At 39.0% G+C, this 25,723-nt stretch overlaps 2 protein-coding genes across 2 annotated transcripts; one reads left to right on the top strand and one right to left on the bottom strand.

The window, feature by feature from the left end:
• Positions 1–33: 33 nt before the first annotated feature.
• Positions 34–6,086, bottom strand: fbxw12 (F-box and WD repeat domain containing 12). Its single transcript, XM_059540746.1, has 10 exons — positions 5,920–6,086; positions 5,405–5,442; positions 5,102–5,275; positions 4,907–5,024; positions 4,556–4,762; positions 4,294–4,458; positions 950–1,160; positions 651–829; positions 442–572; positions 34–342 (listed from the first exon to the last, which is right to left on the bottom strand). Exons 1-10 carry the CDS (start codon positions 6,013–6,015, stop codon positions 243–245), a joined length of 1,419 nt encoding a protein of 472 aa, XP_059396729.1. The 5' UTR covers positions 6,016–6,086; the 3' UTR covers positions 34–242.
• Positions 6,087–9,188: 3,102 nt separating this feature from the next.
• On the top strand, positions 9,189–17,927 carry LOC132129585 (protein Wnt-7a). Its single transcript, XM_059541219.1, has 4 exons — positions 9,189–9,286; positions 9,747–9,973; positions 12,417–12,688; positions 16,964–17,927. The coding sequence occupies exons 1-4, from the start codon at positions 9,216–9,218 to the stop codon at positions 17,444–17,446; spliced, it is 1,053 nt and encodes a 350-aa protein (XP_059397202.1). The 5' UTR covers positions 9,189–9,215; the 3' UTR covers positions 17,447–17,927.
• The last annotated feature ends 7,796 nt before the right edge of the window (positions 17,928–25,723 follow it).

The raw sequence follows: 25,723 nt of genomic DNA, 5'->3' as shown, positions 1-25,723 counted from the left end.
CTTTTTGATATCTATGTAAAAAGATTATTTCTAACCATTTTAATTGTCTCATTATTCTAAGAGCATCTCATGCTATACATGGATCTCGGCTGTGTTTCTCAAAAGCATCGTAAGCTAAGCTGATTGTAGAGACCATTGGTGGCAATGGATCTAAGATCTACTCAGGGGCTTACGATGTTTTTGGGAAAAGCAGCCCTAGTCAGTAAGTACAAAAGATCTCAATACGTCTGGTGGTTTTGAGGTCAGAAATCAAAGGTGTAAGCCTTCAGAACATCGTTCCCATCCACAGACTCCACAGAGCCCACAATAGTCGAATAATCACAGGCAACGTTGGTGAATCCTCTGGAAATACATATATATATTAAAAAAAATCAATTTACCTGTCAAAACATGGTGCATGTAAAAAAAAATCACCTGACACTATGGGAGACAGTGCTGTACCTGGATCTTGTGAAGGAGCCTCCGAGCAAATGATATTGGCTTTCAAGAGTAAGTCCATGTTCTGGATCGTTTCTCCAGGTCAATATTCTGAGGGACAGGTCACGAGATGCTGTCACCACCCTAAAACTGTCCTGCAAGATAGCACAATTCATTTTTATGTCAAACTGTCCACAGGGAGAGTTTTTATATTGATAGGTCAAACAGCTTACCACACAAAGAGCAGTGATTGGCTGTAAATGGTCTTCAAAACTAGCAACAATTTCTCCTTTAAATGTGTAGACCTTCAGATGGTTACCGTCTGTAACTAGAAGAGTGCTGCTTCCTCTCGCCTCCAGAATGACGTCCGAACGATGGCTTAGTGCCACCTGAAAAGAGGCGACTTGCTGAGCTAAAATGGGAAGGCATGACATATTGTATCAGTAAAGATTATTGCATTATAATACTTTTATTTGTAATGTGTAGGTGTGTTCAAAAATATGAAAGCAACATGTTTTTTTTTAAGGCGAACCTTGTGTCTCCTTTTTGTATTTGGACTCCTTCATGGTCAGGTCAAAGACTGAGAGTGTGTTGTTGTTGAAGCGGCCATCAGAATGGATGACTGCGAGCCGTGCGGGTTGAGATGGCAGAAACAAAGCAGCACAACAGCCAGTGACTGGCAGACTATGACACAGACTGTCCTCATTTTCAGCAGGGAAACACACACTGTCACTGTAGAAAACCTCCCCAAAAACACACCAGATGACATTCATTTTAAAAATAAAATGCCAAACTTTCAAACGAGATGACTATAATGCTATTATAGTTATAAAAAAATGTGATGCAGGGATGACAAATTATTGTAGGCCCAGAGATGAGTTAGCATTTTAGCACTTCGTCCTGAACTCAATGGGAATTTTTTTTTCATTGCCTGAAATAACATCATTGGTCATGGAGTTTGCTTACTGAGCAAACAGATCTGTAGATGATGCAGTCAACATGTGATTGCACTACAACATCTAGACCAACCAGGGACTTGTGTGAGGATCCTGTTTGTGGACTTCAGTTCGGCTTTCAGTACAATCATCCCAACAATCCTCCAGACTAAACTAAACCAGCTCTCTATTCCTAGCTCCATCCGCCGATTAGGGATGTAATGATTTACTCAACTCACAATTCGATTTTCTCAGATTGAAGACATTATACAGTAAATGAAAAGCTGTTGTTTTATTAGGCCATTGATGCACGTTTCTTTGTGAAACTGAAATATAACAAAACTAAATTTAAATCTTAACACAAACCCCAAAATCAAACAAGTTACAAAAATAAATCTCTTAATATGAACAAACTAAGGCTTTGTCTGTGCTCTTTCCATTTAAAATTAGAGGCAACAACTGGATTTTAATCATGATCCAAACAAAGATGCAGCATACATGCAGCAGAAGTAGTTTTTATCTTAAATTAAGCTGTATAATTTCAAAATCTGAACTAAAAACATATGTTCTGACTTTAGTTTTATGAAACTATGCTACATAAAACATCAGAAGGAAACAGCAGATTAGCTGAAAGAGAGCAGATTCACTCTCTGACAGCAGGTGGTGCTCATGAACAGCAATGATATAGTGTTTCCTGGGTTAAAGCTGTAAACAAAGCAGAACTGTGAAAAGAAAATATAATCTTTTCTAAACATAGTCAATTCCCCTCAGAGATACATTCATATAAACTCCTACCCCTAATTGTATTGCGCTTTGTTTGGCATCTCAACCGGTTTGAATCATCACATATTTGAACTGATTTTCAAACGGCTCGCAGTTAATCTCTGGCTTGCTAAGTTGGGGTCACTTCATCTACAGCGATATCGTTGACTTGATTGCAAATAAATGCACAGACACTATTTAACTGAACAGAGATGACATAACTGAATCCAATGATGAACTGCCTTTAACTATCATTTTTGCATTATTGACACACTGTTTTCCTAATGAATGTTGTTCAGTTGCTTTGACGCAATGTATTTTGTTTAAAGCGCTATATAAATAAAGGTGACTTGACTTGACTTAATCGTTATATCCCTACCGCCAATGGATCATCAGCTTTCTGACAGACAGGCAACAGCTAGGGAGACAGGGGATTCATGTCAAACAGCTGCTCCACCAACACTGGTGCCCCTCAGGGATGTGTTCTCTCACCTCTGCTCTTCTCCCTGTACACCAACAACTGCACGTCTAAAGACCCCTCTGTCAAGCTCCTGAAGTTTGCAGACGACACTACAGTCATCGGCCTCATCCAGGACGGTGATGAGTCTGCTTACAGACAGGAGGTTGAGAAGCTGGCTGTCTGGTGCAGTCTTAACAACCTGGAGCCGAACACGCTCAAAACAGTGGAGATGATCGTGTACTTCAGGAGAAACCCCCCTGATCTCCCCCCACTCACCATCATGAACAGCACTGTGACAGAGGTGGAGTCATTCAGGTTCGCCAGCTGAGGAAGTTTAACCTGCCACAGGATCTGCTCACACAGTTCTTCTCAGCCGTCACTGAGTCTGTCCTGTGCACTTCAATAACTGTCTGGTTTGGTTCAGCTACAAAATCAGACATCAGAAGACTACAGAGAACTGTTCGGACTGCTGAAAGGATTATTGGTGCTCCCCTGCCCACCCTTCAAGATCTGTATACATCCAGAGTGAGGAAAAGGGCTCAGAAAATCACTCTGGATCCCTCACATCCATCTCCTTTTTCAACTCTTGCCATCTGACCGGCGTTACAGAGCACCAAATACCAGGACAGGCCAGGCGCAAGAGCAGTTTCTACCCCCAGGCAATCTACCTCAAGAACCATTAAATGTTCTCCCCGACTGTTCCTTGTATGAGCAAACATATTTGGCAATAAAGCGCACTCTTTTTTTCAAAGCTATTACTTGAATGCGGTTGCTAACAAGTGTCTAAACAGAACTACAGGGGTTTATCAGATATTATACCTCATTACACATCTGCGAACACATTCACATCCTCACTGTGTTTAAAATCATTCTCCTACAAACCATTCAAACTCAAAAACTTGTCTATATTTGTTCTTATAGAGTTTATATTCTATTTGTTTATATCTCTTTAATTATGGCAATTTTATTTAGGCTTCAGAATTCATAAAAGTTGTGAAACGCTTAAGAATAATAAATGTTTGCTGGCCACAGTTTATTTTCTGCAAAAATCCAGAAGCCAATGGTAAAATCCTATTGTGTTTTTGTCAAAGAATCAAACTTCTGGGTTGGCCTACAGAAATCACATCATCACGGCAGAACTATATAACCACTGTTCAACACAAAACAACAGTAACAACTGCTGATAAACTGTTCATAATATTCCAGCATTGTACTTTTACCATTTGTTTCCTCCACAGAAACACAGTTTTAACCCTTGAACCAAACCACTGAGCTCTGACATGATACACTGCAGTAAAACGTTAGATTTGAAGCAAAACACTATTTTTTTTAATTGGAAAAAGGACAAAGGTACACGTAATATATATGTTACACTTTTTAAATGGCTATGAAGAGTTTATTCTTCGAAGCACTGCAAATGACAATTTACAAACTAATGACTATTAGTAATTAAATATAATCTTTTTATCACAGATTATCACAAAATATTCTACACACACATATTCATATCCTAAGTATCTCAGTCACAGTCAATATACAATAGTGTATATTTTCACTAAGAATTTGTCTCTCAAACAATTGTAGTTTCATACATCACATGGCAGCTCTGTTTGAAAGCTTTGTATGGTTTTATTTCTGGAACCATATTACTGTGCTCTGTTTCACATCTATTTTAACAATGAAATCAACTGAAATCAGCTTTGAGAGCATTTGCCTTACCTTCGGGCTCAAGTCAACATTTTCTTTGGAGGCAGTGAATATCCATTTTTGATTTGGTGATGAGCGGAGGAGGTTTAAACTGAAGGAGTCGCACACCACGTGCCTGGAGACTTCAGACAGCACAGGGCAAGTCAAGACCACCAGAGACCCTAGAACACTTCCCACCTAAAAACACAAGATTAGGCCTCCACCATATACTACTGATTCACTGTGCAATAACTACACATTTACCAAAGAGGTCTGATTATGCATGATAGCCCACCATGAGGAAAGAGCTGTCTCTGTTGTTGAATGACAGCAGCGTGGTCTTCGAGTATCCTGACTGGAAGCAGCCCACCTCCTCTCCAGTTGCACCCTGCCAGGTTTTGATGGTCCCTGTGTTATCAGAAGTGATAACAACGGCCTGCACCGGATCAACTGTGATGTCCTGCATGGGGCTCTGAGCAGGGCTTGACCATAAATTAACACCCTGCATGGAATATCAAATTAAGTCTTAGATGAATACCATTTTGATTTTGGGGTGAAATATGTCCCAGGCATTTCTTGAGATCCAGATTCATTCCTGCACACTTTTATGAGGTCTCTACCACATGAAGGAGAACGCCTGTGATACCTTGTGAATGTCCCATGCTTTGACTGTGCCGTCTGTGGATGCACTGCACACCACTGGTGTCTGCTTCCACACGTCTGAGCAGCCGTCGTTTCCAACCAGGTATGCAAAACCAACAATCCTGCCTGTGCAATCAGAGAAAGACTTATGAAGACTACATTAACTGAGCAGCATTTCAAATAGCTGGGATGAGATCACTTGCCTTTATGGCCTCGCAGGCTTTTGCATGTGTAGTCTGCACAGGACCTGCCTGTTTTCATCTTCATCTCCAGGTGAGAGCGGCGCAGGTAATAAGCCTTCCACGAGTGTGTTCCCGCGTCCGAGAGCAGCTGAGAAACATTGCAGAAACTCCATCTCTGCAGACACATTCTCCTACACAAGGATATGCTCTTAAGAGTCTCAAAAACAATGTAAAGCACAAGGTATAAATCGATATCAGCTTTTCAACATCACAAGATGAATGCATTTTGCCTATACAGATAATTATCTTTAGTGACTTACCTCCACAGCCATGGCGTCTCTGCAGCATGATACCATTCCTAAACAAAGAGAGTATTTTCATGTCTTTTGTAGTGGGATCCAAAAGTCTGACCACTAGTGAAAATGCTTCTATTTTAAATAAAATAAATAAATTAATACATACATATACATAAATACATGCATATATATATATACACTTTATAAATACATTATTTAATCTTAACTCTATGGCCTGTCTTTTTTATTACTTCAAATTAATTCTGATATTTTAAAATTCAATTGTGTGTTTTCAATTTAGTGTCTAGTCAGTTTATCAGTGTCAATGTTGCGGCATCATTTTTGTTTATGCAGAATATATATAAAACAAGATAACCGTCGCATCAATGTGTCCAGAATGACTGCGCTATTGTAATAAACCTCTCGTGCTTCGTCTGTATCGGGAGGTCTGCACTGTTCTAGAAGCGGCTGGTTCAGAATTGAGGCCGACGCCTATTTTTTAAATGTATATACATGAATCCTCATTCAGGGTCGCTTACCTTACAAACTGTGGATGCTCTGATTAAATCTTCATCATGAAGAAGTGAGAAAATACTAATCAGACAGTCCAGAGGGAAACTTTGGCAGATCTCCATTTCTACAGTTCTCGCAGTCCTGCCACTGCACTGCCACCCGGTACTTTCAGTTTCGTGCGTGATGACGCATTCTACGGAACAACGTCAGTGACACAGAGCTCACATATCTATGACTGACAGCATGTATAACATAAAATACTGATCACGCAATCATTTAATCATTTTGTAAAGTCCTACTGAAAACCTACTGAAATGTTGTCATTAAAGTCTCTAAAATTAATCAAGAACAAAAGATTACTAAAGTCTACAGTACACAGTCTATTGTACATGTTAACCGTATTCGACGTTGAACATTGTTATTGTCATTATTTCATCAACTTTAAAATAATCAAACGGTGTCTTAAATTAAAACACGGTGTGGAGTACCGCGATAAAAGAAAATGAACGATGCGATATATGTAAGAGGTCGAGTTCCCAGTGATATGATCGTCATCAGCAGAGTGGCGCAGCGGAAGCGTGCTGGGCCCATAACCCAGAGGTCGATGGATCGAAACCATCCTCTGCTAAGATGTGTTTTTATCCTCTTAGACTTGTGTTTACTGAACGACTTTGTACGTCTCGGAATATCGAGATCAAGTCTCTCAAACAGCAAATGTTATTTATATTCAGGAACTCCTGGTCTAGGATCTATTTCTTCGTGACAATAGCGTAACGAAATAGATTTGGCAAACAGTACAGTGTGTCTGCCCTTCTGCTTTGGAAAGCGTCAAATGATTTTGCAGAGGTGAGCAATGCAGCCATTCACAAAAATGTTTGTTGTTTTCTAAAACGCAATGGCCAATCAGAGGAGTAAAGGTTGGAATTCACGCACTCACCTTTATAAACAAATGAATTGAAAAAAGTTTCATCGTGTAGTCAGTCACCTTCATGGTGCTTTTTTTTACTTTGTGAGATCGTGATGAATGAGTGACAGTTAATACATTTACTCTTTGCATGCAGGTTTCAAGTGAAGGTGTAATTTTTAACAAGTTGATAGAAACATAACTCTGTAAATTAAAGCATACAAAATTCTGTACAGTACACACCCGAATAGTTTGCATAACCCAGAGACGTACAAGTCCATTGCCCCCGCAATTAAGTAACAAATAAGTAAAATGATAGCATATACTGCAATATTCTGAATTTAATTCCATTTTATTTTTTCCCTGAAACCATAAAATCACAAAGCCATGTGATTGTGAACTGTAGAACTAAACATAATCAGTTATTGCCCTGAATAGACCAGATGAAGCCTGTTTCAGTTGATGAGAAACGCCACTAATCTTTTATCAGATGGTATAACAACATAACAGATAACTAAACATGTATAAGTTGGTGCATGAGGCCGATAGCTATTTGTTTGTGAATGCAGGGCCTTCAGTGTTATTTTAGTATCGTTGATATATTATAGTTTTTGTTAATACTTTTAATTAGATTTTACATTTATATTTTTGGTTGTTTGGATCTTAGTTAAAATTTTAGTACTTTGTTGTGTTTTTTTTCATTTATTATTTTATTTTAAGTATGTATAAGCCTATGACGTTTTTATAAAGCTTAAAGGGTTGGTTTAGAAGATAAATGGAGGTCTCACTGGTTTGGAACGACATGACGGTGAGTTATTAATGACATAATTTTCATTTTTGGGTGAACTGACGCTTTAAGTTTTAGATTTGGTTTATTTATTTTTTGTTATTTTAGCCTTCTTCAGTATGAAGTGAACAAAAATGTTGCCGTGGCAACTAGCTGAAATAAAATAAGTTTAAGCTTTTAAATATTTTATTTCAGTTAATGTTTATTTTACAAGTAATGTTTTTATGGTTTTATTTTTAATGAACAAAACCCTCATTCACACCATAATTTTTTCACATCTGTCCACATTCCACAGCAAAAACAGATTTGACACTTAGCTCATTTATTTAAAGAATACCTGAATAAAGCAGTCTTAGTACTTTCTGAATGCACAGTACTACATCTCCTTATTTTGGCAATGATAACTTAATATAACAATTTAACAGAAGAGTGTCAGTATCAGAGAGATCTCCACACACTGCAGTGACCTTCACGCTAGCGCTGCGGCTGAGTACAGAGTACAGTAATGAGAAGGCATCTTGTCTTGAATAGTGCCCAACAGGAAAGACACTCAACTGAAGCTGAGCTGAGGAAAACTACAATTACATGATGTGACAATATGTGCTCTGTTATTGTGAAATTATATGTAGGAAGGAACAATATAAACTTCCGATTTCATCTGACAAACATTTATATATTTTTTAGCTGTCTTTTTGCAAAACTAGAAAAGGGTTTTTTTTTCTTTCTTTTTTTTACTCCAGCTATAAGCAGTTATACCATATTTGATCATAATGACGTTACATAATAGGGTACAGCTATTTTTTACTATTTCTCTACAAAGGTTTGTAGAACTCTGTGATCTGACATTTAGTCATTCCTTGAAAGCTACTGTAGTTAGTGTCACCAATGGCTCTCTGGGCGAAAATGTGAGAGAATTGACCATAACTAAGACAATAAACCTTTTTAAAGCACACAGACAAGTTGAGTTTACCTTCCAGACTTCTATAGCACTCCTAAACCACATCAAAATATGCCTGACAGCTGCCTGTTTATTCCTAGTTTATCATCAAGAACGCCACCTGGACACTTAACAGTAGTTTACAGTAGTATTTCTGTACTTTACAAAAAAAAAAAAACTAACACAGATTTAACTAAAAAAACAAAAAACATTTTATGTACACTTTGAAAGGAAGTGTCACTTGTAAACTCAACTTGACAATTCACATTAATTCACTGATACAAATGTGGAAATCAACTGTTATGTTGAGACATGTTAAGGAGTGCATTAACTGATTATTAAACTAACTGCATGACGGGCTGTGTTTGTTTCTATTAATAGTGGTATTTATGGATCTGAATAAAAGCAGACACACGACTTCTGTGATGTAAATGAGATTGTATGGGTGGGCTCAGGGCCCCCAGAAACACGCCCAGATATATGAAGTAGATGTGGAGGATGAGGGCTCAGATGTGCTCCACCTGTGCCGCTGTGCGCGAGCTGCAGACACCTTGACTGAGCTACATGAGCCGCCAGAAGAGTGCTTGCTGGACATCCAGACTACTTCAGACGGACTTTATTTACTGATAGACTCACTGTTCAACCTGAAAGCTCCGTTTCTCCTTACTTTTGCGCGAAACGAGACAGGACCATCATGAGCAGAAGAACACGACGTTGGATATTTCACATTTTCCTTTGTATCGGAATAATCTACTTGAAAATGGGGTGAGCTGTGGGAAAAACACACAAATACACTATTAATGTTGTTGGAATAATTAACGCAGTCTGGTGTCTAATCTGCATTAGAATATATAGGCCTATATATATATATATATTTTTTTTTTTGTCCTACAGCATCTATAGTGCGACGACGTAAAATAAACAGTTTTGATTCAGTGGGAAAGGCACTTTTTTAGAGTAAAGGCCTTTTAAATAATGGTGCTTTCCAAAGGCATTTAGTGATCTGCTGCGCACTTCGCAGGGGTCTTTGGACAAGCACCGGACGCCCTCGGGGCGCGCGCGCGGTGTGTCCGGTGGTCGTCCAGGTGCCCGAGCAGCTTGTCATGACTGCGACGGAGGCTGTTGTACAATATTAGCTCTTTATCTTTTTGATAGCCTATCCAATATTTGTTTGAATAGCAACCAAATGTTAAATATTAAGATATTCCTCTTTGATCAATCGTAGGCGGTTCTCCACCGTGCTGGCGCTGGGAGCGAGCATCATATGTAACCGGATCCCGGGTCTGGCGCCCAGGCAGCGCATCATCTGTCAGAGCCGGCCGGACGCGCTCATCGTGATCGGACAGGGCGCACAGATGGGCCTCAGCGAGTGCCAGTTCCAGTTCAGACACGGACGCTGGAACTGCTCCGCGCTCGGAGAGAGGACCGTCTTCGGAAAAGAGCTGAAAGTGGGTATGTTGGAAATCTCCTCTCGTATGATGTCTAAAACAGCATTTGGGTGAACCTGGAAAGAGGGAAGTGTTTCCTAATTTGGTCACGGATTATACATTTTGTTTAATTTGGGGTAAAACAGTTACCTCCTTTACTAGTCCCAGTTATTAAGATCGACCGGTCCAAGTTTTCAAGATTTCCGTGGCACATGCCTGAAATGTCTGGCAGATGAGCTACATGAGCATGTTTCTAACCTGCGGTCATGCATGCGCTCCAAAACATCTCCGAAACCAGACGGCAATATGAACAACAACTTAAATAACCTTAAATAAAGCTCTTCGGTGTTCTTAGGTTCAGCAAACAAACTTCTAATATAAATCTACTTTGGAGAACCATGTTTAATTGCTGTACAGTTCTTTGCAGATCAAAAGCTCTTGCGGTTTTATTATGTGTTTATTATGTGTTTAGGTTTCTTAGTTCCTTAAAGCACCAGCAGATGGTTTGTTTTTATAAAGAACTAAATAATATAAAGTTCTGTGTGGGACTGTGGCTCTTCTCTTATATAAGGTATATTAACCCTTTTCGGTTCTTGTTGAACCTTTATGTTTAAGAGTATGGCCCCTTCTTCTGACTGAAAGCCATCTCAGAGTTTGGTATTCACATTTTTTATGCATGCATCAGTGTTTGGGCTGGTATTTGCAGCCTGAAGAGTTTTTCCACAGGTGTGCAGAGCATGATAAGATGCTACCTGAGACAAATGAACTTTTACTTTCACAGCTGCTGTATCAGAAAAGTTCATGAGGTCTAAGCTCAGTCTGAGTAAATCTGGGTAAAGAGACACAAGTCTACTGGTGAATATTCGTATGCCCCTAATATTGTGTTTAGTGCCTTAGAGACACTTCAAATGACTCAAAAGCACAATTAGCAGACGATTCTTGTAGCACCCTTAGACTCATACATCTTTACATTTCAAAATCTCATGTGAACTTACTAAATCTGTTTGAAAAACAACTAGCTTCGAAAGTCCAGGATGAAAATGTTTCATTAGTTTTCTATGGGTTCTGTGAAAGCTCAGATATAAAATATATAACATAAAACCTAAACATAAAAACAATGAATTGTCACACATTTTTCTGATTGGTGTATAATCTGATGTGCACTTGCAATTTGGATGTACGTTGTATGTTTAACCTTAAATAAAGCAGTGTTATTTTATTGAATTACAGCCTCATTTCTGAACACTGCAGTGATACGAGAGTGGGTTAAATCGTAACTTTACAACAAAATCCCATTAATTAACTTTAGTTAACTAGTAATGAGCGATAATTTGTTACCATATTTAGTCATTTTTCTTCATGTTAATAACAATACAGCTGTTCATTGTTAGTTCATGTTCGCACAGGCATATTAAATATAATTAACACTAGCATTGTTAATTTTAATAATTCAGTAATACATTTTGAAATTAACATGAACTCAGATTAATAAATGCTTTGGGAGTACTTTTCATAGTTCATGTTAGCAGATGTAGTTAAAATGTTAAATGGAGTCTTATTGGAAAATGTTAACGGTTAAAGTTACACAATAATATACATTATGAGACAGAACAGAGAGTCTCAACACCACATGAGAGAAATCACATTGTTTATTTATCTATATAGTGCTATCATGGATGACAGCTCATTGAGTTCATTGTTATCCATCTGCCGATTATGAAAATACAGTGGTGTCTGTCAGTGATTTATGGAGAAGCTATGAGTGATAACCTCAGGAAGTAGATGTCCATTGGTTTCTTCACACAAGAAGTAGATCATCTCATGAACATCTGACCTGGCAATAACTATTTATTCATTTGATGTATTTAACACCTCTTTCTACATTTCCTTGCATTTGTACATAACCTGTACACACAAATACCATCTGTTGTCTACTTTGTATATTGTGTTTTTTTGTTTTTATTATCCTATTTTTATTCTTTTTAATATCAGTTTCCTGTCTTGTCACTTTCATTCAGTTTGAAAGCCACCAAAACAAATTCTTCGTATGTGTAAACATACCTGGCAATAAATCATTCATAGAGCATCACTCGTTCCCCCAGAGCTATTTTCCTAATAAAATTGCACAAATGGTCCTAATGTAACACATTCAAAATACTACCTACCTATGATTTTCTTTCTTTCTTTCTTTTTTTTAAAACAAGAAGTACACACTTATTATACTGATTGCAAAATTGTCTGCACATATCTATTTTGTACACACATATGCACTAGTGGTCAAAGAGATTTGGACAACATCCTAAGGTGATGCATGTTAGAAATGTCATTTTAAATTTCTAACCACATTCAATTATTGACTAATGCAGATATTTGATGCTTTATTTGAAGTGCTTGATTTGCATCCATTATCTCTGAAGAACGGTGATTGTTGTAATATACAGTAATATGTTCTCTCTCTGTGTTGACAGGCAGTAAAGAGGCAGCGTTCACGTATGCCATCATGGCAGCAGGAGTGGCTCATGCCATCACAGCCGCCTGCATGCAGGGAAACCTCAGCGACTGCAGCTGTGACAAAGAAAAGCAGGGCTTCCACGGGCACGCCGACGGATGGAAATGGGGCGGCTGCTCGGCAGACATCCACTACGGCCTGGGCTTCTCCAAAGTCTTTATGGATGCTAGAGAGGTCAAACACAGCGCCAGGACACTTATGAATCTGCATAACAACCAAGTAGGGCGAAAGGTATGTGTTCAGTCATACAAGCAAAGGCTTGGCTTTGTATGTTTCCTGTAAATAAAAATGTCAAACATCTTCCATTTTCGAGAGTTTCCTTTAAAGGAACAGTTGGCCCAACCCAGTCTCATGGAGAACTGTTTGAACAGGTGGATCCTTTGTCTTTTTTTTGGGACACATTTATTCCAATCTCACATACTATTTATGATGGATAACATGCATATTGGGACGCAGGGACAGTTATTTTTTATGGCTGACCTTATTACGTATGCATTCGTTGTTTATGCATATTAAAGCTTGGTGGGTCATGTTGAGCTATGAGACACGTGACACCTGGCCATGCCTGGTCTTGTCAAGTCTGAAAATGAGCATGTGGGTGAGCAAATGACCAAATTTTCATTTTTGGGTGAAGTATTCCTTTAAGAGGTATTATCTATCAGTGAAGTGATGTTTTGGTTACACTGAACGGATCAAGTGAAAGTCAAGTACAGCGAAGGATTCAGTAACTATGGCACTGCGGTTTGCAGCCGTCAACAATCCGGCACCGAAGCCAAGACTCGACTGGCACAGCAATAATAGGAAGCTTTTAGAGGTAAGAGCAGAATAAGTGCTAGAGTTTGATTACAAATCAGATCAGCTCCAACACACCGAGCTCTGTGCAAATCCACTCCCATTTTCTGCTCAGTTTAATAGACATTGGATTACACCAGTATCCCCTATCGCTAGCTTTGATGGAAACATTTCATCTTTGATGTTGTGTTTATGTCTCAACTTTCAATGCTCAAACCGCCAAAGATCCTAAAAGGCTTTTTCACTTTCACCTGCATTTAGAGGCCATGCTTTTTTCCTGCATATACATTTTTATGTTGTCTTTGATGTGGAATAAGTGATACAGTCCCTTAGAAAAAAGAGATGTGCTTACATGTATTGAATGTGCACTTGTAGTATATATAGCTAATAAAATATTTACTAAATAAATAGCAATTATTATATGATGCAATCACACTTGTAGCAAAATTTGGTAGTTCTGTAGGTCCTCTGAGGGTCAGCATCATCTCTTCTCAGGTGTTCTGGATCCAGCCTGGAGCTTGTGTAAATCCTAGTTACCACAGGATGTCAATCCCGTGGCAAAACATAGAAACAAATAGCGACATAATTAGAGTAATTGCTGTTCCAACCATGTAAAATGAATTAGTTTAACCCAAGTTTAAGAATAATAATGCACATTTGATCAGATATAACTGCAGTCAAAAATTATAAGATGCATTATTTGAATGTTGGCCAAACAGATGCGTCTTTAATCTAGATTTGAACAGAGACAGTGTACAGTACATCTCCATCGCATAGAGTTGATCAGGTTGTTGATTGTGGCCTGTGGATGTTGGTCCACTCCTCTTCAATGGCTGTGTGAAGTTGCTGGATATTATCAGGAACTGGAACACGCTGTCGTATACTCTGATCCAGAGCAGCCCAAACATGCTCAGTGTGTGAATGTGCTGGTGGATGGATTATCACGACGCCATACACGCTGTCTGCCATCTGCCCTGTTCAGTGAAAACTGGGATTCATCCGTGAAGAGATCACCTCTCCAAAGTGCCAGACGCCATCCAATGTGAGCATTCGTCCACTCAAGTCGGTTACGATGACGAACTGCAGTCATGTTGAGACCCGATGAGGACTATGAGCAGCAGATGAGCTTCCCTGAGACAGTTTCTGACAGTTTGTGCAGAACTTCTTTGATTATGCAACCCGATTGTTGCAGCATCTGTCTGGATGGCTGGTCTCAGACGATCGTGGAGGTGAAGATGCTGGATGTGGAGGTCTTGGGCTGGTGTGGTTACATGTGGTCTGCAGTTGGATGTACTGCCAAATTCTCTGAAACAACTTTTATGGTGGAGAAATTAACATTCAATTCATGGGCAACAGCTCTGGTGGACATTCCTGCAGTCAGCATACCAATAACACGCTCCCTCAAAACTGTGCTGTGTGATAAAACTGCACATTTTAGAGTGGCCTTTTATTGTGGCCAGTCTAAGGCACACCTGTGCAATAATCATGCTGTCTAATCAGCATCTTGATATGCCACACCTGTGTTAGGTGGATGGATTATCTCAGCAAAGGAGAAGTGCTCACTAACACAGATTTAGACAGATTTGAACAATATTTGAGAGAAATAGGCCTTTTGTGCACATAAAAAAAGTCTTAGATCTTTGAGTTCAGCTCATGACAAATGGGGGCATATGCAAAAGTGTTGCGTTTATAATTTGGTTCAGTGTATTTACATTTCCACTTAATTGTAAATGTCATGCAATCAAGCATCCGAAAATATTACATATAATCGTGTGAATAGGTCACACTGTAATAAAAGTCCTAAAGTGTATTTCTTTTTCACAAGGGGTGATACCTCAATCCCATGTCAAGGACACCTTTTTCTACAATTTTGTGTTTATGTAAATGAAACAGCAAGCTGCATTATCTGTTGTCATGGGTTATTAAAGGAATAGTTTGCCCCAAAAGTACTCATTATGAAGCATGCACTATATTTCAAGGCTTCTGAGGCTTATGGCACAGTTTAGACTTCAGTGTAGACTTCAGACTTCAGTGTAGCCAAACATCATGTCTCATGACCAAACATCATTAACCTCAAATCTGTTGAATACTATTAGACATAAATTTCCTTTGTCATTTAAGCAACACCCCAACAGGTCTATCTGCTAAAGAGAGAGCAGAATAATCACTCTCCCAGTTAAGTCTTACAAAAGTTAAAGAAGCTTCCATCTAATGTCTAGCTTGTTCCACATTTGGTCACAGAGCGCTGATTCGTGGCACCAACACCTCCTCATTCACCCGGCCTCCACGCTGACATTGCACAGCCAGCAGAAGGAGCCTTTTCTGTTCATACCATCTTATCTGAACAGCTAAATTGCCTCTTAGTGAACTGACTTACAGGATCATGCTAGCTGCAGGTTTTGTCTTGAACAAACTAAAAGAGTGCTCTGTTTGACTGTGCCCCTCCCATTCTTAATCCATGCCAGCTATTGTAATGGCGTTGGCTCATGGTGCCCATCTCTGAAGAACAGATAGCAGAAGGTCTTGTTGTTAGTCGCTGAGCTGATGTGTGATACGTAAGGCCATTTTGAGTGGTGTCATTGGTGTTGGTATGTTGTGGGGTGAAATAACAGTTTGTGTAATGACAATACAGTTATTGTACATTTGTTTTTGAATGTGAAGTCATGGAATGAGGAGATGCTTCAGGGGCCAGCCTGTGACACGTTTGTTATTGCTTATACGGGGATATGATTTACCTAGTAACCTAAATATTAAACGAAGTATGTTGTCCCTCACCATTTGAGCTGCGGGCATGAAGAAATGTTAACCTTTTTTATCCTGCAGATTTCCTCGCACTATATGGAGTAAAAATAATCAAACATTTTTGCACCCGAATAAACCCCCCTGACAGCCGCCACCAACAGCACTGTGATAGCCAATTCTAGTTGTTCTTTTCCACGTTCTTTGTGCAAAAATGATGGTGTACCAACACATTACTGTGGATTTGTCACCTGCTTAAAGGCTGGAATACACTACTACTAATGACATTTCACTAGAAGATGCATGGTAGATGAAAACAGCATGTGTTTTAAGATCAGCTCTAAAAGCATTTTTGAAATCCTCTGACCAAACAAATTCAAAGTCCGAGGTATAAAAATGGGCAACACTTTATTTTGATAGTCCACTTTAGACGTTCTTCTAACTATGAGTAACTTTGCAACTACATCTCAATTAACTTTCAGTATTAGTAGACTGTTGGGTTACAGTTAGTAGATTAAGTTAACATGTATATGCAAAGTTATTTACAGTCAGAAGAATGTGTTGTGAATCATCAAAATAACGTGTTAGCAGAAATTAAGCAGACAGTCTATTAATACTTTAATGATTGCTAGATGACATGTAGTTGCGAAGATATATTTATAGTTAGTAGTAGTCTGTCTGAATTGGACTATCAAAATAAACTGAAAATTGCAGTCTGTGCCCATTATAGACTACGTGAATTGCTTTGAAATTGGTCAATTCTGGATGATCAAAATCTGCAGTCTGGCCTCCAGCAGATTGTAAACAGGGTCAAAGTCATGGAGTGTAAGACAGCCTTAAGTTCAAAGCAAACCTATTCAGTCTGAAATGACATTGCTTGCACAATTATTTATCTTCACAAACAGGTACAATTTTGATTCATATGACTAATTAAAGCACTGATTTCTCATATTCTTGCTGCTGTGCTGGTCTCAGGTCCTGGAGAGGAACATGCGGCTGGAGTGTAAATGTCACGGTGTGTCTGGATCCTGCACCACCAGAACATGCTGGATGACCCTCCCCAAGTTTCGCGAGCTCGGCTACATCTTGAAAGACAAATACAGCCATGCTGTCAATGTGGAGCCGGTCAAGGCCACGCGCCACAAACGACCCACTTTCCTCAAGATCAAAAAGCCCTACTCGTACCGCAAGCCCATGGACACAGATCTGGTGTACATCGAGAAATCGCCCAACTACTGCGAGGAGGACCCTGTGACCGGCAGCGTGGGCACTCAGGGCCGGGTGTGCAATAAGACGCTGGTGCACCATCCCAACGGCTGCGACCTGATGTGCTGCGGCCGAGGATACAACACACACCAGTATTCACGCGTCTGGCAGTGCAACTGCAAGTTCTTCTGGTGCTGCTACGTCAAATGCAACACTTGCAGCGAGAGGACAGAGGTGCACACATGCAAATGAGCAATGCCTATGGATCTTTTGACCTAGTTTTTGAGAGGGTCTTTCATCCTGACATTAAAAGATGGTCAGGTGGCCTCTGTTCTTTTGATCAAGTCCTTACATCAGATATCTTTCCTTCACTTTAAAGGAAGAACATAGAGTTTTGTCTGGAGAAAGAATTGCGTGAGAAGGAACATGGGACCAAAAAGTGTAAATTACTATACTTTTGATGCCACAGAGTTTTCTCTGTGAGTGTTTTTTCAGTCTGCAGGAAGCAGTTTGGATTAAAATAAGGCTCTCTTGTCTTCTACCTGCTGTAAAACCCATTACAACTATCTGAATCTTGAATTTACCAATGGAGCTACTGGATCATGGACGTCTTGCAGGCATGAAAGTGAAACTTACAGAGATATTAACAAATAGAGAAAAACAGCATGGTTCCAGATGTAATTTGAGGTTTTAATTTTATATTTTAAGAAAATTTCTAAAGAGAAAATTAATGGAGAAATTACTCCTGGAACCAAGAGTGCTGAAAATATGAACGATCACTGTTGTGCTCTCTTGTTAAATTCTTCCAAACTGATTTTATTTATTTATTAAAAACAATGTTGTTAACTGTAATTAATGAGACTCTGGAAAGAAATGGATCTGCATCTCTTAATGAATACACTGAGATTTGTATCTTCTGAAAGTATAGCTTTATTAGTTTACATAATGCATTGTTAAAAAAACAACAAGCAATATTTTTTTCTATGAGAAATTTCCTATATGCTGCTAGTCTGGAATAATCACATTCGCTGTATTATTAAGAAACTACTGACCACAAGCTTTTTGAAACTGGTATAGTGATGAATCCAGATGTAGAATTTACACTGAAAATATTGAGTATATTTTGTGAAAGAATATTTTTATATGAATGTTTTATTTATACTTTGCCATTCCTGAAAACCATTCCGTTTGCATTATGCAGTAATTTCAACTTGTGGGTGACAAAGTTGGAATGTGGATGTTAATTATTAAAATCAAACCTAGATCTCATGCAACCATGGCTATGTTGTTAGTAGTGTTTGATAGTGGTAACCAACACTATCACTAGTGCTCTTCTTTAGATTTAGTGATTTGAACAAACCAATAACTTTGTGCAAATGAAATGAACGATTCTTAAAATCATGCTGCTTGATGAGCAGAGGTTTGCTGGTTCAAATTGATGGTGGGCTAAACATGAGACCTGAACCATATCTAGAGAGCAGAACATTACAGACAGGACAGCAGAGTGTTGTGTTTGGGCTCTTAAGAATTGGCCAGTAAGCATTTCCCAACACTTCAGCATCTGCACTGCACAAATCACATAAAACAACCTAGCATCGCACAACACAAGCTGACAAGACCAGCACCACTCACTCAGTTTTGTTAGTAGTGTTAGTGTTCCTCATGTGTGATGACGCCACAGTTTGTCTTGTTGAAGAATTCAGGCTGAATAAACATTACACAACAGTAATTCCCACAAATGCTTTGTTTTGGACGGTAATTCCAGCTCCTCGTTTAATTGATGAGCGCAGGGAGTGTTATTGTGACGACTTGCTCAAGTGGGCGGAGCTGGAGTTGTCAGGTGATTGATGACTTTGACATTTCTTTCATTCAGACCTTTGCTGCTAGTTGCTAAACAACTCCATTGACTGCTGGGAAATGTTAGCCAGTCACCCAGGCTAAGTCAGCTTGCCCATTAGCGCTTACACGTGATATCATTCAGCTTTCGCAAAAACATACACACATGGATATTATCAGGAAGGAGAACTGCTAACACAAGACATTACTATCAAGATCATAGTGAATTAAGTCAGCAGAGAAGTGGAGAGATTTTCTTCATTCTGGTCCTGTCATTGAAACTCAAGCTTCTGTTTGTTTTTGTGATCTGCACTTGTGTTTATTGGAAGTCACTTGTCCATATCAAGTACAATCAGAGTATAGAAATATAAAATTTATATGGATAGCATAGCATAGCTCAGAACTCATCATCATCATTTGATTTGGGGTGAATTTAATGAGATGTTTTGACATAAAAAACTCCATGGATGCACTGAGACAGATCAGGTTGAGACAATGTTGAGATTAAGTTTTTTAATATGCTGCCACATATTCTAGATGGTTCTGTGAGGTTGACTCAGTACATTCTCCGATCATTGGAACACAGTGACAAAAGTCAGAGCTAAACTTTAAACAGATATATGCTTTTCCACAGCGCTTGATCTTGCTTTACACAGTCCTTGCTGATTATATAATGAACAGTAAATGTTGATCGGACCATTTTTCACTCAAATTGAGGGTAAAAACCACAAACTATCAGTAGTCCAAAGATAATAATAACAGCGGTAATTGCATTGTAGTGAAGAGGGGGAAGAAAAGAGTGTTTTGCACCCGCTGCCTGTCTATAAATCACCCAACACATAATTCCATCAGTCATACATTTGTTTTTCATCTGGTTGAGACATGCACATGCACCTAGAGGAGTGCTGCGAAGCACAAGGCAGTCTTTCTCTGGTCTTCATTTCTGTGCTTGTAGAATAAGTTAAATAAGTGTGAGTTTGACTTTCGAAGGAACTAATGTCATGAGAATTGATCTCCAGCAACACGTCTGCGTCTTCTGTGTTATAGAACACGTTTTGTTATGGGATATGAAATGTTGTTTTTGACAGCTTCTCTTTGCATTGTAACCTTTCCAAAAGGTTCAAAGCTTCAGAAACCCCACAGGGAACATTACTAGACGCTTAGATTAGACTTGTAAAGTTGCAGCTCGCAGGCAAGCAAAGCTGATATTGTTAAAAAAAAAAAAAACAAAGCTTAGTCTTTAGGTCTAGTATTTCGCAAGACTGTTTGAGATATGGGAGATGGATTTGTGAGTGAACTTAAGTAACAACTGCCTTTGAAGATCATGCATGAATTCTTGTTCTGGGATTCGTATAATCGTAGAGTCCCATATGATAGTTTTCATCTTTCGCTGTGTGGTAGGGTGTGAGGTATGGTGGTCCCTCATTCGGCCCTCCACCTTTAATGTTATCTGAGAAACAATTACTGCAAACTTCATATGTCTGGAGTATCTCCATGTGCAAAACTCCAAAAACTCAAATTATCCCATTTTCTCTTTGGGCGTGCATTCCTGACACAAACCCCACATTAATTTTGAGGAAGCCATGCTTCTTATTGCACAAAGCAGACACAGTTTTCATATTTGTTCTTATTTGATTGAGGACGCTATGAAAAAATACTTTGTAACCTAAAATGCACTTCATGTAAAAGCACCTTAATTAAATTAAATGTAACTGGTTTTATTCGAGTCAAAAATATAATCTAATATGAACCTGCTTCATAGGTTTACACCAATAAAAGTCTTTTATTAATGGCTGATGAGTCAGTAGAGATGCAAATCTCCACTTTTTACAGTGTATAAATCTCAACTCAAGTTGTTCTCCATATCTTTATGATGCAGATGACTGCTGGTCTCCAGGCTGGTGTATTAGTGCTAGCTAATGGTGACGAATCTTCCTCTCTGAAGCTGCTGTATGTCTTTCATGTCCTCTGGCTTAATGACCACATGTGCAGATCAACAGTGTTGTGACAACAGCACCACGTCTTAGTCTTAGTTGTTGAATTAAAGACATGTTTACCGTGTCAACAGTGCTTTAATATACAGGAAAAAATGGGCTGACTTAATAGGACTTGACAGTAGTAAATTTTTGTCAGCAAACACAAAGATATTACACATGGAAATGACAGTCTGACAGAGTTGTATTAGAGGTTTCAGGAGAGGAGCTAGCGATGATCACAGCTGAACAGTCACTTTGCAGGTTGTGTCTGATCCGGTGTGCTGAGCTGAGGACAGAAGATGATTGCTGATGGCTGGAATGGGTCTGATGAACAGGTAAGTAGAGATGGTAAGAGCCAGGTAAACAACAAGACCAGACACTGAGGAGCTGATGGGAAGGTGGCTTTATACTGTGACTGTGAGTGGGTGGAGCTGAAGGAGCTGCCGTTGCTGGTGACTCTGTGACAATTTTGGGGATGTTATATGATTGTGACAAACTAAACGATGTTTACAACAAACTAAATGAAGTGAAAATAAGCTGTGTTGGAATAAAACTCTGCATGACTCAAGTTGAAGTTCCCTGTTCTTCAATATAACTCTGAAACTACAATTCTGAAAATAAAATGCAGTTAAACTTAATTCAGCAGTATTTTACTGTAGAGGATTCTTTTTTAATCTCATGAAGATCCTGTAGGAATGATTCCAAATTAAGATGATGACATTCCATTAGAAATCCTGCACATTCCATTTGTGCATTACAGGATTCATCCTCACTGATGATTTGAAGTATTAGTTGGCTATGACAACTTAGCAGAACAGGTGGAAAGTCATCCATAAAGCAAAGTAAAATGCATATTTTATAGACAAACTGTGTTCGTTAGTTTTCACCATAAACTGAATGTTTACAGACCCCCCCCCCCCCCCCCCCCATGCAGTTATTCTCTCTCTCTCTCTCTCTCTCTCTCTCTCATGTGGGTTGACATTTGAGTTAGAGGAAAGATTGATGTCATAATGACTGTGATGGCATGCTTTAGTCATTTAAACTGGCAGTATCATCTCAAATTATTCATGGCTTTCTGCAATGCTACATTCAGAGCAGGTCCAGACAGGAGCAGAGATGTAGGAGTGAAGGCTTTGTGTTACAGTGCCTGGAGGATATGAGGAGCTCACAGTAAAAAAAAATACCTTCTGCATATGATCCCTGCTCTAACTCTTTTTTAACTGCATTGAATTGAATTTTGAATGGTGAGGACTGAGTATTTGCAGAGTAAGTGCTCATAGTTTCCTTTTTATAATGTTTAAAGATGCGATGGAGTGAAAGTACTAGCATATTTTTTCCATATGCAAACTAAAGTGTCACAAAGTGTCCCCAACTATTTCATAAAAGTTTGGTGAAGCTATTGGAAGAGAGCTGAACTTGATAAGGACATCAATTAACTGACTTAAGCTGGAAAAATGACTCTGTTATTGTCTTCTTGCATTATTGACAATCTATTTTCCTGTTTAACACTGTAAAGCAGCTTTGACACAACCAGTATTGTATAAAGCACTATACAAATAAAGGTGACTTGAAGCTTGAAAGCTCTGAAATGAATGTCTATTGGATTTTTGTCCCACTGCTATGGAAAATCAATAATTAATTATGTTTAAATTGTGCAGCACTTTTCACAGTATGCATTATTTCAATGCAGCTTTACAGAAAATCATAATGTGTGTAAAATATCTTTATATCTTCATGTCTTATAGTCACATTTAGCAGATTAGAGCTGGGTGTTACTGTAGTTTACATTTTCCAGCAATACAAGCAATCCAGCAGTTTTGAGATTTGCTGTATCGAATATAGTAAATATCATCCTATGTGAATACACTATGCATGTGGATAAAGTTGGACATATATACAGTCGTGGCCAAACGTTTTGAGAATTACATAAATATTGGAAATTGGAAAAGTTGCTGCTTAAGTTTTTATAATAGCAATTTGCATATACTCCAGAATGTTATGAAGAGTGATCAGATTAATTGCATAGTCCTTCTTTGCCATGGAAATTAACTTAATCCCAAAAAAACCTTTCCACTGCATTTCATTGCTGTCATTAAAGGACCTGCTGAGATCATTTCAGTAATCGTCTTGTTAACTCAGGTGAGAATGTTGTCGAGCACAAGGCTGGAGATCATTATGTCAGGCTGATTGGGTTAGAATGGCAGACTTGACATGTTAAAAGGAGGGTGATGCTTGAAATCATTGCTCTTCCATTGTTAACCATGGTGACCTGCAAAGAAACGCGTGCAGCCATCATTGCATTGCATAAAAATGGCTTCACAGGCAAGGATATTGTGGCTACTAAGATTGCACCTAAATCAACAATTTATAGGATCATCAAGAACTTCAAGGAAAGAGGTTCAATTCTTGTAAAGAAGGGTTCAGGGCGTCCAAGAAAGTCCAGCAAGCGTCAGGATGGTCTCCTAAAGAGGATTCAGCTGCGGGATCGGAGTGCCACCAGTGCAGAGCTTGCTCAGGAATGGCAGCAGGCAGGTGTGAGCGCATCTGCACGCACAGTGAGGACAAGACTTCTGGAAGATGGCCTGGTGTCAAGAAGGGCAGCAAAGAAGCCACTTCTCTCCAAAAAAAACATCAGGGACAGATTGATCTTCTGCAGAAAGTATAGTGAATGGACTGCTGAGGACTGGGGCAAAGTCATATTCTCCGATGAAGCCCCTTTCCGATTGTTTGGGGCATCTGGAAAAAGGCTTGTCCGGAGAAGAAAAGGTGAGCGCTACCATCAGTCCTGTGTCATGCCAACAGTAAAGCATCCTGACACCATTCATGTGTGGGGTTGCTTCTCATCCAAGGGAGTGGGCTCACTCACAATTCTGCCCAAAAACACAGCCATGAATAAAGAATGGTACCAAAACACCCTCCAACAGCAACTTCTTCCAACAATCCAACAACAGTTTGGTGAAGAACAATGCATTTTCCAGCACGATGGAGCACCGTGCCATAAGGCAAAAGTGATTACTAAGTGGCTCGGGGACCAGAATGTTGAAATTTTGGGTCCATGGCCTGGAAACTCCCCAGATCTTAATCCCATTGAGAACTTGTGGTCAATCCTCAAGAGGCGGGTGGACAAACAAAAACCCACTAATTCTGACAAACTCCAAGAAGTGATTATGAAAGAATGGGTTGCTATCAGTCAGGATTTGGCCCAGAAGTTGATTGAGAGCATGCCCAGTCGAATTGCAGAGGTCCTGAAAAAAAAGGGCCAACACTGCAAATACTGACTCTTTGCATAAATTACATGTAATTGTCGATAAAAGCCTTTGAAACGTATGAAGTGCTTGTAATTATATTTCAGTACATAACAGAAACAACTGAAACAAAGATTTAAAAGCATTTTAGCAGCAAACTTTTTGAAAACTAATATTCATGTAATTCTCAAAACTTTTGGCCACGACTGTATATCCACCTTTATGTAAAGAGCTGATCGATAACATAGTTTCATTTTGTGACAAAATAAAAAATCAGGCTATTGAGATTTGCTAGATATCTCGCTTTATGTGAGTGTATTGTATAAAGTTGGAGCATGACTATACAGTTTATGTTTTGGATGTCATAAACAATCACACATCAGCTGATATTTGCTATATAGTATATATATAGTATATATATCTGTAAATTATGTCCATAATACTTATCTGTATAGTTATTGTACATATTCTGTACTTACTGCTTATTGCACTTCTGGTTAGATGCTAACTGCATTTCGTTGCCTTGTACCTTACATGTGCAGTGACAATAAAGTTGAATCTAATCTAATCTAATCTAATCTATTGCTTCCTAAAGTCAGATCAGGCTGAAGATCTGTGCTGGGTTTGGTGGAAATTTAGCAAAGATTTTGACCCAGTTTAGAATAAAAACCCTAATAAAGCATGATCAATAACAGACTGACAAAGATAACTTTTTATTAAGAAATGAGTGTGAAAAGTGAAAAACATGTTTTATGTAAGGTATTAGAGTCCAAAACCTGTATTCACTGACAATATATGACCTATTAGCAAGAGTTCAGAGTAAGGTCAAAGCTCATGCTCAGTGTTGGAGCAGCACTACTGAAGAATAGGAATGTTAATACGTCAAATTTGATGTGACAAAAGACATAAAGGAAGGAAGAGAAAAGCCATTGTGTCTCAACAAAAAGACCGAAACCCTGGTGATACAGCGCTGATGAATATTAACCAGAACGTTTCACACTAACTAACTCCCTACATGCTCAAGTTAGTGACATGGTTGTGCTGTAGAGCAGTATCCAAAGGCAGAGACAGACAGAGACAAATGTGCTTGGAGAGGGCATTGTTGTGCTCTTTTGGGGTTTCTCTTGGCTTACAGAAGCAATCTCTTCCATTTGAGGGATCTGTCAGTGGTTTTAGCCAGTCTCTGAAAGTGGGATGGTGTCAAAGGAGTCTTTTCAAGGCTGCGTCTCAGAGGGGAAAATGAACACCGGCTCTGCTATCTTCCATTGTTGAGGATATCTTGGGAAAAGAAAGTAGCACACTGGCTTTCTTTGCTGTAACTGGTGTCATAACCCGCCTTTGTAAATGAGAGACTTTCTAAAGCCTGAAATCTCATATTACACTGAAGACAGAAGAATCCAGAACTACAGTGAGGACAGGGAGGAGTCCAGCAGCATCTGAATGGAGATGTGTTTGGTGCCATAAAGACATTA

The sequence above is a fragment of the Carassius carassius genome, chromosome 46 (assembly GCF_963082965.1).
Source record: "Carassius carassius chromosome 46, fCarCar2.1, whole genome shotgun sequence".
NCBI lineage: Eukaryota > Metazoa > Chordata > Actinopteri > Cypriniformes > Cyprinidae > Carassius > Carassius carassius.
Note: the sequence above shows the minus strand (reverse complement) of the source record. Positions and strands in the feature narration are given on the sequence as shown.